The 17,072-nt window shown below is 41.2% G+C and overlaps 1 protein-coding gene across 3 annotated transcripts in view; it reads left to right on the forward strand.

Annotated features, from left to right (window-relative positions):
- HIF1A (hypoxia inducible factor 1 subunit alpha) overlaps nucleotides 1-9,180 on the forward strand; it is a 77,607-nt gene extending 68,427 nt beyond the window's left edge. For all 3 annotated transcript variants that reach the window (XM_089687474.1, XM_089687475.1, XM_089687473.1), the window contains exons 14-15: nucleotides 3,393-3,519; nucleotides 5,262-9,180. In XM_089687474.1, coding sequence (XP_089543600.1) covers nucleotides 3,393-3,519; nucleotides 5,262-5,413 — 279 coding nt within the window. In that variant the 3' untranslated portion in view covers nucleotides 5,414-9,180. The remainder of the gene's footprint in view (nucleotides 1-3,392; nucleotides 3,520-5,261) is intronic.
- Nucleotides 9,181-17,072: the final 7,892 nt, after the last annotated feature.

A 17,072-nucleotide genomic window follows, 5' to 3' on the forward strand; every position in this document is an offset into this window, starting at 1 on the left:
TCATGCGCCGGCCTCCCTCTCATGGCCGCCGGTGGAAGAAGCGGCCGTGGTGTGGGCGAGTTCTACGGCCCGCCGCCCATAGCCCACATGGCGGCAGCGCCGCTTCCTGTTCCTGCGCCGGAAGTGACGTCACTTCCCGGCGCCCGGAAATGACGCGATTCCGGCGTCCTCCCGACCACCGTCCATGCTGCAGAGATCCCGGAAAAGGTAAGCTCACCTCAGCCCAAGGGAAAGGCAATCCTGCCCAGGTCGGCGTAGCGGGCTCTGCCCCCCTGGAGAGCCCCGCTAGGACCATTTGGGGTCTGTCACCCCCACCCCAGAGGGGTTTACACGAAGGGGACCTGACTGAAGCCCCCTCACAAGGCCCCTGCCTTGCTTAGAAAAGGAGGAAAGGGGGGCCTCAGCCAGGGGGCCTCTGTACCTCGCCAGGTGGCCCTAGAAAAATAACAAAACGGGCGTAGCTCACTCCTGGCCTGAGGAAACACTAATACTGAGGGTCCCCTGGGAGAGAGGCTACTTATAGAGGAAAAAGGTGGAGCGGGTGTTTCCTGGGAGGAGCCTATCTCTCAAGTGAGCTGTCCTAGAAGATGACTCGGGAAAGTTTGTTTTCAATATTTTCTGTATTTTTTTTTTTCATTTATTTAGTAATAAATAAGAGTGGTGATTAAATACCACCAAAAGAAAAAAAAAAATACAGTGCTCTGCATTGTGCGTAAGGACAGTAAGGGACAGCCCACAACCCATAGCAAAGGACTGGAGTGAGGAATAAGGTAAATATTACATCTTATTCCTCATCCGCAAAAATTTAGGAACCTTTCGGTTTAGTTCACACTGGCATTGAAAGAAGGCATTTGAGGGGCGTTAACGCTCCTCAAACGCTTATGCACATGATAATGTGAACATCAAACAATGCTGTTCACAATATTTAAACATGAAGCGTTGGCGTCACTTCAAAATTGTCAAGTCTGGAGGAGTTTGAAGGCTTTCAACGTCTCCCATTCAAGTCTATGGTGACACTCCAAAATGCTCTGGCAGTCGTTTTCGGAGCATTTGCAATGTGGTTGGGGCACAGTTTTTAACATTTTAGTCCGGGTGGATTAGATTTAAATCACGATTTAAATCACTAGTCGGTAAGGCTTGATTTAAATCCTAGTTTTCTACATAAAGTCTAATTCTTGCTGGTATAACTTTAATATGCAAGTAGATGAAGATTTTTAGAAAAACTTTTCATATTAGCTTTTTATCCCCAGTTTAATAGGTTAATCATTCATATTTGGACAACTTTTCTGTTGTACTTAGGAAGGAGAAAAATAATCATTACCTTAATAATAATTTAAATAGATTTATTCAACTGAAACCATAACATTCCAGCATATGTGATTTGCTTAAACATCCATGTTTGTTAACTAATTTGGCTAAACAAAATATATATATTTTAAGAAACTTAGACTGTCAGCCCCTTCCTCCTCACACTTAGTTTCACTTTCTTCTTGTGCAGATCTATTCCACTCCAAACAATCAGAAAAATATTGTTTCTATTCACTGAACTTCTTGAAACGTAGCACTGAAGGGGTTGATTCTGTATTCATAGGTTTGTAGAAGTTAGGATGAAGGTCTTTTTCTTAACTCTGTTCATGTTATAACATTTTTGCTGTGAAGAAGAGGCATGTGATCTCCGCTGAGTCAAATTCAGTTTTGAGAACTGCAAAAGTAAACCAATCATCTGTGATAATATCTTGTAGGCAGAGAAACTGCCCAATAATCTCACAAAAACCTCTGGAAGAGCATGACATTGTGAATGGATTCATGGCATTTATTTACCAAAAAAATTAAACCTATACAGCCTTATTCTACATAATTAAAAAACTAATCTTTATTTCATGATGGAATAACCTTTGGATGGTAATATATTTTCCTCAAAAAGCATTTTATTTTAAAAAATCTGATTTAAAAAAAAAAAATCAGATTTAAAAAAAAAAAAATCATTGATTTTTATCTACCCTGATTACAGTTTATTATAGGCGTTTGTGGTGCGGTTTTAATGCTTATAAAATGCAGCACAACAGCATAGGGCGTTTGGGGAGCGTTTACAACACATGTAAATCACCAGTCTTAACGCCCTTACTAAAGCTCATCAACGCCTGTCTAACGCCTATACTAATGCTATAAGAGTGTTTGTTAGCCTCTCTAGCGGTCTGATTATATCCATATTTCTGTGCTCAAAGCGGTACATTTTTTTGCATGGAAATATGTATTTTTTTCATTGTAGACCTGTATTTTTTAGCAATAACTCACTGAAATCTGTCCAAACAAGAGTCTAGTAAACATCCCGGGGATGTTAAAATTTGAAACACGAAATCATAAATTATAATTTAATAAATAATCATAAAAAATAATATAATAAATTTAATTCAATAATATAATCAAACCAAAGACACTGAAATTTGAAATAGAGCGCCAAGTTCGCACATCACTTAGCAAAGTCGTTTCAAGTGTCTGATGACGAATTTCCCCACAAATCATCACTCAATTCTGCAAGTGGTTCTGATTTACTATCGCTGTTCTCTAGCTGGTCTAAAACCAATTTTGACCTAAAGGGACGCTTTTTGGACGCCATGGATGTTTCTCAGTTTCCAGGCAGAAAGAACAGTAAAAATGCAGGCAGGGCACAGGACAAAGCACTCGGGACAAAATGTATGTGAAATGGTTTGATGCAGTAATGTTTTATTATGTGTTTTTAGTGTATTTAGTGAATGTCACTTTTTGTCATTTTCAAATTTCCCGCCGTTCCGTGCCCCGTACGTCTCGACGCTCGCAGGGGACGGAACCCAGATGACAGATGCCGGCATCCGCCGGATTACATTGCCGGGGACACTGCAGGAGGGACATCGCGGGAGCGCAGGACAAGGTAAGTCAAGAACAGATGCCGGAGCAGCGCCGCATGGTAAGCCCGAGGGTAGCTTGGGGTTACTGTTTTTGGTACTGAAACTTTACCCCGAGCTACTCGGGAATACCGTCAGGGAGGTTAATAGTTAGAAATGTAATCAAGTGTGAACAAACCATTACCCCTTGCAGTGTGATGGGCTCCACTGCAAGGTTAGTGTGTGTTTCCTCCTATATAAATAAAAGCACACCATTGTAAACACCCCTGTTGGTATAATTGTTCCAACTGTCACTTTTACTGGATGCTCAGTCTGCTTGTAAAGAAAAATAGGAAAATGAAAGCAAGGGAAAAAAAACATTAAATGTTACCTTTGCATAAGGTTGGCAAAAATACAGCATTCATTATAGGGGGGTCTCAAGTGAGAAATTGAAACGAAAAGTCTAAACTGCATACTGTTTGTCATTTACAGTTTTTAAAATTATTTAATTGTTTGCTTTTATTATTTTAGGGAACGATATTTCAAACGAATGTTGATCCAGGTCCAAACTCTCCTTTGTTATGGAAATGTGTCAAAGTGTCAGACTCTGATAAACCAACTGGACCTGAACAAAGAACAATACTCTTATTGTCTACAGGTACTTTCATTTCATATCTGTTCAATTTCAGACTTAATAAAACAGAAATTAAGTCATTAAAAAAACCCCTAAAAAACAGGCTTTGAATGACAGAGGAGACTCTGTGGGGTTTATGTATTAAAAGCAAATCGACTGAGCTTAGTAATTCAGGGAAAGATCTGCTGACTTCTATTATCTAATCATCATGTGCATGGAAAAATGCTGTTATGTTATTTTCCTATGATTGGGTATTCCTTGCAAAGTGAAGTTTCATCTCATTTGCTAAGCTCTGGAGCAACTTCACTTACAAAGTGCACAGTGTATATGCCTTTAGTAAATCCACCCCTGAATGTCTCTTCTGTCATGAAAACATCTCGGCACATAAGAACCTTTTTTTCCTCAGTGTACACTGAGCCATGCATACACAGCTTAGTGCACAGCCTCCGCATGGTTCTGTGCTAGGACAAGGTAACTCATGTACCCAGAAAAAGACAGCTAAAAGATGGATGTAACAGCAACCAAGGTTACTGCTGACATTGCTTCCAATACCATGTGGATGACACACAAATCTCTCTACTCCTCAGCTCACCCCATCAGTTTCCTCACGTTTCACCAATTTACAAACTGACATATCAGGCTGGATCTCATAATATTTCCTCCCCCATGTGCCTCTTCCCCTGATTTCTCAGTCACTATCAACCCATCCATGCATGCCAGAGTGCTAGGGGTAACCCTGGATTCTGAACGATCCTTTCAGGCCCACATCCGATCCCTTTCCAAGTCATACTGCCCCAACCTCTGCAACATCTCCAGAATATGCCCCTTTTTAACCATTGATGCCACAAAGCTCCTAAATCACTCCCTGTTTGTCTCGCCTCGACTACTGCAACTCCCTCCTCGTTGGCTTACCTTTACATAGGCTATCCCCCCCCAGACCATCATGAATACTGCTGCCAGGCTCATCCACCTTACCAACCGTTTAAATGTCTGCTACCCCTCTCTGCCAATCCCTCCACTGGCTTCCACTCGCCCAACGAATAAAATTCAAAATACTAACAACTTACAAAGCAATCCACAACTCTGCCTTCAGCTACATCATTCACCTGGTCTCAAAATATCATCCAAACTGCTCTCTGTGATCCTCCCAAGACCTTCTGTTCTCTAGTTCCCGTGTCACCACCTCCCATCCTATGAAACTCCCTACTCCAATCTGTCTGGCTATCTCCTAATCTATCCACCTTTTAGACGATCCCTGAAAATCTCTCTTTAAAGAACCCTATTCTACTTTTAACTAGTAAACAGCCTTTTACGTCCGCCATCAGCTCATTCCCCTACATTTATTACCTTTTGTATCACTCAACCCTTCCTCCTAGATTGTAAGCTCTAATGAGCAGGGCCCTCTGTTTCCTCTTGTATTGTAACTGTAATGTCTACCTTCATTTTGTAAAGTGCTGCGCAGACTGTTGGTGCCATATAAATCCTGTATAATAATAATAATCGCAGCTCTGGAGGTATTGCTTCTTGGGTAAGTCTGCCCTAAAGTGCTGTGCTCACTAGCACATTATGACAAAAAGCTCCCGGGAGGCCGAAAATGTTCCTTTTTCTTGTGGTGGTTTCCTTCCTCTTTAACTCCTACTATAGCTCATAATGTAGAGATTGGTACTGCTATAGCTTCTAGCAGATGATATCTTTTATGGTGCACTGTACTGTTAAAAGTTGAATTGTTATATCAATAACACTTATCATTTGCATTGTTCTTCCAGACATGGCCAGTCGATTGCTTGGACAGTCGTTGGATGGCACTGGGCTTCCTCAGCTAACCAGCTATGACTGTGAAGTGAATGCCCCCATACAAGGAAACAGAAATCTGCTGCAGGGCGAGGAATTATTAAGAGCCCTTGATCAAGCTAACTGATTGCTGTCTATTCAACTTCCGGACACTTCTCCACCCCAAAGCAGTGTATTTATATTTTCTAGCTCTGATAATTTAGAAGTCTGTCTACATGACCACACTATTTCAGTTAGCTCCATTTCGATCTCATCTCTGCTTTCCTTGGCCGTCTTCTCCACGTTTTTACAGTAATAATCTTTCCATGCCATCTATAAAACTACATGCACTTCATACCAATATAAATAAATATATATATTATAAATATAAACGCAGAGTCAAACTTGCACCTTCTGTTCTACTTTTCTATGCCTACAGTAGATTTTCACAACAAATCAATCAAGTCCATACTGCGCAGCATTTTTTTTTTTTGTGATTCCATGAAATGTTCAGGGTTTTTTTTTTTTTGTTTTTTTTAATTGCTTTTTTTCAGTACTATGCCTTCATTTTGTTCTTCGATCCTATTATGCACAGGAAACAATGCTTTTCCAGCGGTGCATTGTAGTCACAGTCGCACAATTATATATTTTCTTAAGAAGACAAGAAATACCAGCAGTTCTTCATGCAATATATTATGCATTTTTTTATTTAGTTTATTAAAGAATACTTTTTTTTGTGTTTGGATTATTAGTTCAAATTGTCTCAGATCACTTTAAGGCCTGATGTATATCATTGTTAAACATGTTGTGAGCTAGTGATGTTAATGCAGCATGACAATTACAGCAGATTTCTAAATAAAATGGGGGATTCAGTTGGTTCTGGTACCAACCAGTACGGTCGGTTTCATTTATGAAAATGGGGGGGGGGGGCAGTTAGCCCCACTTGGATCGCCTGCACCTCTGTTGAGGGTCCCAGCAGCTTCTCTGCACACACTCTTAAAGAGGTTCTTTAGAAGCAAGTTACCATAGAACTTAACCCTTCAAGACACGTATTCTCCAGTGATGCGAGACCTTCCAGCTTCCTCAGCGGTGCTGACATTTTCCCTCTGGTTTCTTCTGGCGTCATGGTCTTCGCCTGACTTGACTCCTACACATGGGCAGGGAAGTTCATCCATTCTGGCACCAAGGGAGAGTTCAACTTTTAATTCTTTCCATTCATAAAGATGCTCTTCAGTGCTTTACAGTCCATTAAAGTATAACTGAAGGCAAAAGTTTTTGTTATTTTTTAGGTTTGATAAGTTGAGAGGGATTAGAGCACAACAGGTTTTTATTGTGGTCTGAAAATGTATATTATATAGGGCGTGCTTGTTCGAGCCCAACCTCTGTAGCTGTAAGATAAAGGTGCCAGATGGATATCAGGGATGGATGGATGGAAGCAGTAACACTGAGGCAGCTCTTCTTAGAGTGGAAGCAAGGCTCTAATGCAGTAAACATGAAAAAGAGAGGAAGGCGCCTAAGATAAATAGTTAAAAAGACTCATTGTGTGGTGTATTAAGATCCAGGGGAGACCTTTAGCCGTCAAGCAGCAAACTATGTCTATAGCAGCCTTTCTCAACCAGGGTGCCTTAAGGTTTCTTCAGGGGTACCTTGGCAACATGTCTGAAAATTGCCCCAAACTTGTATACAAGCCAGTGGGTGGACAGGCTTGCCTTTTAGTTAATAAATCACCTCTAATGTTGGGTGTCCTACAAGTGTGGATGTTGCTGCATTATAAAAACTATTAGAATACTTTCTCACATTTTAGAATGGGGTGCCCTTTTAACATTATGGACAGTCTTGAGGCACCCTATTTTAGAATGGGGTGCCTCAAGACTGTCCATAATTTTAAAGGGTGCCTCAGGAATACCCATAATTTTTTAAAGGGTGCCTTGACTGAAAAAAGTTTCGGAAACACTGGTCTATAGGATCAGGAAGTAAAGCCTAGGATGTGCCTGTGTATCAAAATGAGGCTTGGAGAGCAGAGTCGGATGTAGGAGCTGGTAATGTGTTTCGGAGCATGCTTAGTAGGCTCCTTCAGACTGATACACAGGCACATCCTAGACTTTACTTCCTGATCCTATAGATAGTTTGCTGCTGGACGTCTCACCTGGATCTTATTACACGACACGATGAGTCTTTTTAACTATTTGTCTTGGGCGCCTTCCTCTCTTTTTCATTTTTATTGTGGTCTATTTAGGAGGTGGAATAGTAGTTCTGATGAACCTCACTTTGGAGGGATTTTCTTTTTACTTCCTGTTGTGTCTATGGGACAGGAAGTAAAGGGAAACATCCCTAATGGGAACACAGTGGGCACATAATACTGACAGGGGTTTTAACCCTCCCTTTTGCAACCAAAATGAAAACATTGTGTGCCTTCAGGTCTACTTTAACCTACGTAGAAAAGCTAAGGGCTGTGGAAAGACTGAGACTGTGTCTGAAATGTGAAATGCTGACTGAGATGAAATTATTACATTATTACATCGAGTTTATATAGCGCCAAAGGGTTTGCTCAGCGCTGTACAATAGAGGGGGGGACAATACATGAAACATTACAGCAACTACAAACAGCACACGAGGGGTTATAGGGCCCTACTCTTTCGAGCTTACAATCTAGGAGAAATAGTTGCCTATTTAGTTTGGCAGTTATTTAAAGCTACCACCTCCTTACCTCTCGGCTGCCTAGGGGCAGAAAAAAAAGATATATATCCAGATCTAACAAGGACTTTAAAACATTGATGGTACATGGAGTTATCATGACCTTTTTTTATGTGAGAACATAAAAAAAAAGTAGACTGCAAAACATTCCCTTTGCTGAGCCAATGATTAGAAGAAATCACCAAACCCCTTTTTGATAAGTTGATTTTATATAACATGTTGCTGGAGAACCTCTTTAAACATCTCCAATTATGAATGAAGGTTGGAGACTATTGCTAAAAGGCCTTGTGCAGACGGGGCATTTTTGTGCGGGTGAAAGGCACAGGCGCACTGTCCAGCCCTGCCTTCGTCAGCCTGTAAAACAGAGAGACTAAAAACTGTTCTGGCTGGATGGTGCACCGAGGGGTAGTAACCTTTAGGGCACTATGTGCCAGGAGATGATTGCCCAGAATGAAGACTTGCATCAGGGCATTAATGGCGCACCCATGCCTTCCACCCGTACAAAATTGCAGGAATCTCATGCACAGGCGCCTAAGTAGTGTGCAAAATGGTCTGTATATGGAGATGCCCTTGGGTACCTTCAATGGATGCAGTATATATCAGACTAGTCAAATATTTTAGATTCCCTATTGCTGTGCATTCAGAAAAACTAGAGTAGGATGCAGATTAGAAGCTTGGGCTAAGCAGCGTAAATGAAAAAAAAAAAAGTATATTTTGTACCCAAACAAACATCTAGAATGTGAATAACATTAGGAAAAGAGCAGAGAAAACAGAGCACATGATGGCTCATGATCAAGTCTGCTTGTAGGTATAACGATCCATGTTCATTTTGTAAGCCTGTGAAATCTAGATGTTCTGCTTCCATCTTGTGGTCTTTAAACTTCAGACTGACAAAACATAAATCGACATGGATTGTGAGCAGAACTGCATAATACATATAATCTGCTTGGCATTTGATTTGAAGCACTTTCTTCGCTGTTAACATCCTTAAAGTGTATTTTTTATGTAAAGTTCAATTACTAAGGCTTCTTTTTAGAACTTTTATTTTTTATTTAGAAGTTGTCATAGTTGAAACTTTCACCATCTGTGTGATTGTATGTTGCCAACTGTGCAATTTATTTTTCCATTTATCCTGTTTGCTGTTTGTGGTTGGATCTAACACTAACTGTATTGTTTTATGACATCAATAAACATTATACGTGGACCAGGCCACATATGCTACCTATTTGTTTTTATGTCAGTTACATCCAAGTCTAGACAGATATATTTGTGAATTTACACCTTATGTCAGATGACTTTGCAATTTTAAAGTTGTTGTAAACCCCAGACATGAAATATGAACAAAGCATATCCCTCTATAGTGTGCCTTAATCCAGAGTATTAAGTCATTTCTGGCTCTGGCCCCTTCCTCTGCTACTTGCATTGAGTCACTTCTTACAAGTTTTCCTGACATGAAGAGGTTAGCAGGTGACAGGTCAGGGGCCCTCAAGCATAGCCTGTGATTGATAGACTCAGTACTGTTCTCATGTGCTATGTGAAAGTGGGTGTGACCCTCCCCTCTAGTCAGCTCTCCCTGGGCTCTGCAGAGTGTACCTTCAGCTCCCTGCCCACCTGATTTCTGAAAGCTCAGACAAGCTATATAAATTCTAGAAGTTTAACAGATGTAGAGAAGAGAATTGCTGATAAACAGGTACAACTTATGTGTAAGGATTTGTTTCATCTGTGTATCACCTGAGGCCAGTTGCTTCACTATATGTAAGTGTTTACAACCACTTTAAGTTAATAAGGATCTGGGAATCACAAATGCACCATAGTAGCTATTATCTTGTTTTGCATATCTACAGTCGGGCTGCCACCTTTAATATCTCTGTTGATGCCTTCTAACAAAGTCTGTTATCTGCTCATTTTCAAGCTAAACTCCAGGCTGATCTACAGAAAGCACAGATTAATGCAGCTCTCAATTCATTATTACATCATTACATGTATTTTTTAATGCAAGCATTGTAAGTACCTGAATTTGACCTGGTATCAGCCTTGTGATATCCTCTATACAGCAGAGCTCAGATTGGAGGGAGGAAAAGCAGCACAAGCAAGCCAATCTGTTGTACTGCAGAGCAAATAGCATCCGGATAGGAGGAGAGAGCAGAGCCACAGAGATGAACTCAAGTCTGTGGCTTCTTCACTGTCACAGGCTGTGAGCTGGTACAAGACCTACTTGCACTACACAACTGTAGTAGACAAACAGGTCTCCAGGCTGGATGTGCTGAGTGTAAGTTGTAGGACTTGATGGCCAAAATACAAATCTTTGATAAAACGGCTCCCCTTTATATGTATTTCATCTGTGTGGATAGCTTTTTGCCTGGAGTTCAGCTTTAATGACTGCATGGCTTATATTCTGCAATGTACAAGACTATCAGGACCGTACAGAAATAATTCTACATTACTGCAAGTGAATGATGGTACTCTGAGATAGGTCCACCCTATTGTCATCAACCATGTATCTTACCTTGTAATCATGAAAATTGAACTGCAGCCTTTTTCTTTTTTCTTTTTTTTTAATGTGTGGGAAAAAGTTGAAATTTCTATCAGATTAAAAAACAACCCAGTCAAAAGTTATAAATGTTTCCTGCTGCACTGAAAATGGTTTTTATCTGTTTCCCTATTGCAGAGATGCAGGGAGCTGGCTGACAGGATGATTGACTAAAACTAATGCACCCAGAGTTAAGCTGGCCATAGATTTCCTTCCTTCAACCACGGATTGAAGGAAAGAAACACGCTGTTGATGGGGGGATCCCTCCTGCTGTCAGAATACGATTAGAATACAATGATCATTGCTGGCAGCTATAGCCACTGGTAGTGATCAAATGAAAAAACATGACAGGCTGGTTGTACTGAAGTCAATCAATCAATTCCGTACAGCCAGCCTGCCCATAGATGGACTGTAATTCGTCCGGTTCCTGCTTTAGGCTTTACCCTCCCTGGTGGTCTAACTAATCAATATTTTTGAATGTCAAAGCGGTACATTATTTTGCATGGAAATTTGTTTTATATTGTAGGCCTTTAATTTTTAAGAATAACTCATTTAAATCTGTTCAAACAAGAGTCTAGTAAACATCCCGGGTATGATAAAGTTTGAAACATGAAATCATAAATTATAATATAATAATTATAAAAAATAATATAATTAATTCAATAAAGTAATCAAACCAAAAACACTGAAATTTGAAATGCCAAGTTCGCACATCGCTGAGTTCTGTTGCAGAATCGTTTTCAGTGTCTGATGATGAATTTCCCCACGAATCATTATCACTCAATTCTGCAAGTGGTTCTGATTTACGATCGCTGTTCTCTAGCTGGTCTAAAACCGCTTTTGACCTAATGGGATGCTTTTTGGACGCCATGGACGTTTCTCAGTTTCCAGGCAGAAAGAGTGGTAAAAGTGCAGGAAGGGCGCAGGACAAAGCACTCGGGACAAAATGTAGGTGAAATGGTTTGATACAGTAATGTAATTCTAACATATTACAGTGTATTGTGTGTCAAATTTTTACTTTTTTTTTTTTTTAATCTCCCGTTTGGTTCTGCCCCCTGTACGACCCAACGCTCTCAGGTAACGGAAGACGGATGCTGGCGGATATGGCCGGGGGACACAGCGGGAGGACCTCGCGGGATTGCTGCAGTGTTCCCGAGTGTGGCTTGGGGTTACTGCTTTTGTTACTGAAATTAACCCCGAGCCACACTTGGGATTACCGCTAGGAAGGTTAAAGCAGAAGTAAAGGCTTAACTATAGGCTAACTTTTATTTCAGTCTAAGTTTATTAGTTTTTAGGCCTCTTGCACATGGGATGATATGGATGGGTGCCTACACAGGAAGGCAAGATAGAACAGGTGTCAAGTGTGGGGAAAAGAAAAGGGGAGAAAGGTAAAGAACTAACAAGGAGGGGTGGGAGGTAGAGAGGGAAGAGGGTGTTCCATCATGGTTTAGGAAAACTGGAAGAAGCAGCATCTGAAACCCAGCCAGAAAATGCATCTGATAGTTTGAACAGAGACCAAGATATTCAGATTTTTCCACACTGTTTCTCTCTGTTGTTTCCTGAGAAAGCAGCCGTTCTAGATCTCTTAGAGTCAGGTTCCACTGCCTAATCCACTAGGGAAGGTATGGTTGTCCATTTCCAGTGGTGGAGTATGACTATTCTGGCAGCTGCTACGAAATGCCTGAGGACTCTTGGCAAATTCAAGGGAGCTGGGAATCGGAGTGTTCTCAGCTGAAAAGGGGATTTGTGTCACCATAATGTCACAATTTAATTGTAAAACTTTTGTACAAAAAAGATTTATTTAGTGGGCAATCCCGCCATAGGTGGAGCATGGTCCCTATAGAGTCGTGACATTTCCAAATGCAGCAGGCATTGAAGAGTCAAAATGATGGAGGGTAACGGGGCCTTTATCCCATCTTGTGAGAATCTTATATCCCTTCTCCTGGATCTTTGTTGCAGGGACAGTGTATGGGTTAGAGTGAAACATTTCCCAATATAAGCTATCTTTTGAATGTTGTCTGTGCAGTCCTCCCCACTACCCAGCATGTACACCAATCAGCCATAACATTATGACCACTTACAGATACAGTAATCAATGTTAATCACTTTATCTCATTACAATGGTATCTGAAAGTAGGTGGGATACATTAAGCATAAAGTGAACATGTTGCCCCTCAAGTTAATGTGTTGAAAGCAGAAAAAATGGACAACAGTAAGAATTTGATGGATATGACAAGGGCCAAATTGTAACAGCTGGACAGCTGGGTGAGAGCATCTCCAAAACTACATCTGTTGTGGGATGTTCCTGGTCTGCAGTGGTCAGGACTTACCAAGGAAAACCAGTGAGAGGATTACTTGTAATGTGGGGAGTGAAGGCTGATCCATGTAGTTTGATCCAATAGAAGAGCTATTGTAGCTCAAACTGCTGAGAAAGTTAATGGTTCAGATAGAAAGTTATCAGAACACACAGTGCATTGTAGTTTGTTGTGTATGGGGCAGAGAAGCCCTAGGCTGGTCAGGGTGCCTATGGTGACCTGTGTTCACAGCCATAACCATCTACAATGGGCACATGAGCATCAGAACTGGACCACAGAGCAATGGAAAAAAGTTGGCCTGGTCGGATGAATTCAAAGATGATGTGAACCAGCCCTTAGGCCATGTTCACCCTCTGTGCGGGTGGGTACACAGGTAAAATTGCACGCTTTCGCAACACACAGAAAAGCACTGCCCTTTAGGATAGGCATGGTGGTGCCATTATTTTTTTTTTTTTTTTGTGGTTGCAATTTTATTTTGTCAAGATATTTTGCAGAAAAAAAAAAATCACTAATGAATTTAAACAAAGAACTCCGGGAAAGGCAAAAAAAAAAAACACCCATTAGTACACCTCCCCTACACAAAACACTAAATGGTTAATAAAATTTTGAAAATCCTTACCATTTATGAGAAAAGTCTAATTGAATTTTCATGACCTCTTCTCTGTAATTCAAAAGATAACAGCATCTGCTCTGTCAAGGAGGAGGTGTAATAGCAAGGATTACATCCCATCCTCTGCAGTAACAGGAAACTACAGTTCCTATCAATCCACGGGGAATTGTAGTGAATGTGGGCGGGTACACTACGTTTGTACATGGTGAATGAGTCTGAGAATCTAGGTCTGCCCACCACTGCAAGTGGGGCTGAGTTACATCACTGCTTCCTGGAGAAAGAACTACAGAAGGGATGTGCCAAAACCAGTGGCTGCGGAAATAGGAGGCATAGCAGCCACTGGTCTTACAAGCAGGAAACCGGAGATAATTAATGGTTTGATCCATAAAGGAATAGGCTTTTCCAGAGCAAATACTGAGTGAGCCAGAAGATGGGTGACATATTCAGTGACGGTAGGAAACCAGGAACAAGGACATGTAGATAAGTGTTTGCCTGCAGTTCTGCTTTAAGTGCACAAAAACACAATATATAACAATTTTTGGCAAAATATTAAAGATGATGTTACACTGAGTAAATAGATACCTAATATGTCACACATTTAAATTTGTGCATGTCCGTGGAATGGTGACAATACGGCACCAAAAAATCACCATAGGTGGCACTTAAAAGCCTTTACAGGTTACAAGTTTAACATTAAAAGGGAGGTCTGGCACCACAATTATTGCTCTCACTCTCAAGTAATGGCACCCCCACACATCTGCTAATGTGCGTTCTTTCAAGGATAGCTTTTGCACGTTTTCTGCATACAGGGTTGCCCATTGAAATGAATGGGCTGCCCTACATGTGATGAGCGGGAACTATGTGTACTATGTTACTCCTGCATTCTGAAGGATGAAACCTTCCACAAAAGTAATGTTTTGATAGCGATGGTTTGTCCCACCCTACTATGTGTACAAACAACAACTAATATACACATACACTATATTGCCAAAAGTATTAGGCCAGCCCTCCAAATCATTGGATTCAGGTGTTCCAATCACCTCCATGGCCACAGGTGTATAAAATCAAGCACCTAGGCATGCAGACCGCTTCTACAAACATTTGTGAAAGAATGGGCCGCTCTCAGGAGCTCAGTGAATTCAAAAGTGGTGCCATGATAGGTTGCCACCTGTGCAATTGGTCCATCCATGAAATTTCCTTGCTACTAAATATTCCACGGTCGACTGTTAGTAGTATTATAACAAAGTGGAAGCAACTGGGAACAACAGCAACTCAGCCACAAAGTGGTAGGCCAGGTAAAATGACAGAGCGGGGTCAGCGCATGCTGAAACTCACAGTGCACAGAAGTCGCCAACTGTCTGCAGAGCTAAAGACCTCCAAACTTCATGTGGTCTTCAGATTAGTGAAGTGGAGACATGTTCTCTGGAGTGACGATTCACACTTCTCTGGCAATCCGATGGGGGTGTCTGGGTTTGGTGGTTGCCAGGAGGACAGTACTTGCAAGACTGCATTGTGCTAAGTGTAAAGTTTGGTGGAGGGGGGGTTATGGTGTGGGGTTGTTTTTCAGGGGTTGGGCTTGGCCCCTTAGTTCCAGTGAAGGGAACTCTTAAGGTGTCAGCATACCAATACATTTTCGCCAATTTCATGCTCCCAACTTTATGGGAACAGTTTGGGGATGGCCGCTTACTGTTCCGACATGACTGCACACCAGTGCACAAAGCAAGGTCCATAAAGACATGGATGAGCGAGTTTGGGGTGGAGGAACTTGACTGGCCTGCACAGAGTCCTGGAACACCTTTGGAATTAATTAGAACGAAGACTGCGAGCCAGGCCTTGTCCGACAAAGGTAGTAGACAGTGTTCACATGCTGTAGACACGATATTTGCATCTCACCCGCAGCAGAAATTATCGATTTGTCACGTTCAGTGGCTATTACTGCTGTCCAATATGATCCATTCAAGTGAAAGGAGACATGCCACATATGCCCCACAACTGCATATATGTGATTGTGATGCATTGCTGAAGCATTACAGGCTTAAAGTGTTACTAAACCCAGGACTCTGCATTCACTATATCTGTTCCCCCCCCCCCCCCCCCCCGACCCTGCATTCACTATATCTGGTCTCCGGAGGACCCTGCATTCACTATATCTGGTCTCCCCTGGACCATGCATTCACTATATCTGGTCTCCCCTGGACCCTGCGTTCACTATATCTGGTCTCCCCCGGACCATGCATTCACTATATCTGATCTCCCACAGTACACAGAACATGGAAATGCAATTATTTTAGTAAATATAAACTGCTAAATACCTTTTCTCATCAGCAGCTAGAGCAGTCTTGTGACTTCTATCAGTGTTCAGCAGAGCAAATGTTAAAGCTTGTAGGAGGAGTTTTCATTCTGCTCTAGGATAATACAGAACCCCTGACCTCTGTCTGGACAGTGCTGAATGGCCCTATGTTGATCACATGTACATGCCACTCTGCAATACAAACCAAACTGAGCATGTGCAGAGTGTCTCCACACAGTATGTCTTATCAGGAGATAAGAGGGGGACACTGGAAGGGGAGGATCAGAGAAGACAGGATCAAACAGCATTTTTACACAATGTAGAGGATTAACCCCTTAGGTTCCACAGAGAGTATAACAAGCATACTTTACTGCATATTTAGACTGACTTTACTGTTGTGGGTTTAGTAACACTTTAAAAAAGATGCCCATATCACCTCCTCAGCACCTGTCAAATGCCTCTATAAAGCATGAATCTGAATACAGATCACTTTTCAGAAATGCATGTTAGCATACCCAACACCCCTTACCACACTCCCGTTAAAGGAGAATTACACCAAAAAATAGTTGGTTAAACCCAAAGTTGTTTTTTGAGCACTACTATTCCTTTATTTTATTTTTTTTTATTATATCTTTATTAGTTTTATAGTACAAAATCCACTTTATATCAAACATCAAAAAACACACAAAAAATTTTTTATTTATCTTTTCCAAATCACCCTGTTTGGATAGATATCTTCCTCAGTCCTTAGTGGCTATGGGAGTATTGCAACAAAATGTCTTATTTGGTAATTTCGCCACTCATCCAGTGTAGAAAAGATTTCCTTCTTATTTTTTAAATCGTGTAAAGAACATAATACCCCCTTATCTACAATGTCTTTTAACCGTGCATTTCTATTCTTTATCCATTTTCCTGAAATATTATCATTCCTGGGTGGGAAAAACTTTGTTCCCACCAACGGAATAGACAATGAATTAAACTTCCAATCCTTCTGCTTGTGCATTTCATCCCAAATCCTCAATACATTCCATGTCAAAGTGCTTGTTTCTTCATCCAGTGCATGAAACCTATGTGGTATCCAAATGATCCTATCTAGTGGTGCCTTACTAGCACCGTCAAGTTACGCCGTCAAGTGCCTTATATAGCGCCGTCAAGTTACACAGTGCTTTACATATATATTGTACTTTCACATCAGTCCTTAACCCTCAAGGAGCGTACAATCTAAGGTCCCTAACTTACATTCATACATACTAGGGCCAATTTTGACAGAAGCCAATTAAACTACCAACATGTCTTTGGAATGTGGGAGAAAACCGGAGTACCCAGAGGAAACACACGCAGGCACAGGGAGAACATGCAAACTCCAGC

Source organism: Staurois parvus, unplaced genomic scaffold (assembly GCF_062004578.1).
Source record: "Staurois parvus isolate SC_StPar_1 unplaced genomic scaffold, SC_StPar_1.0 ptg000426l, whole genome shotgun sequence".
Classification (NCBI taxonomy): domain Eukaryota; kingdom Metazoa; phylum Chordata; class Amphibia; order Anura; family Ranidae; genus Staurois; species Staurois parvus.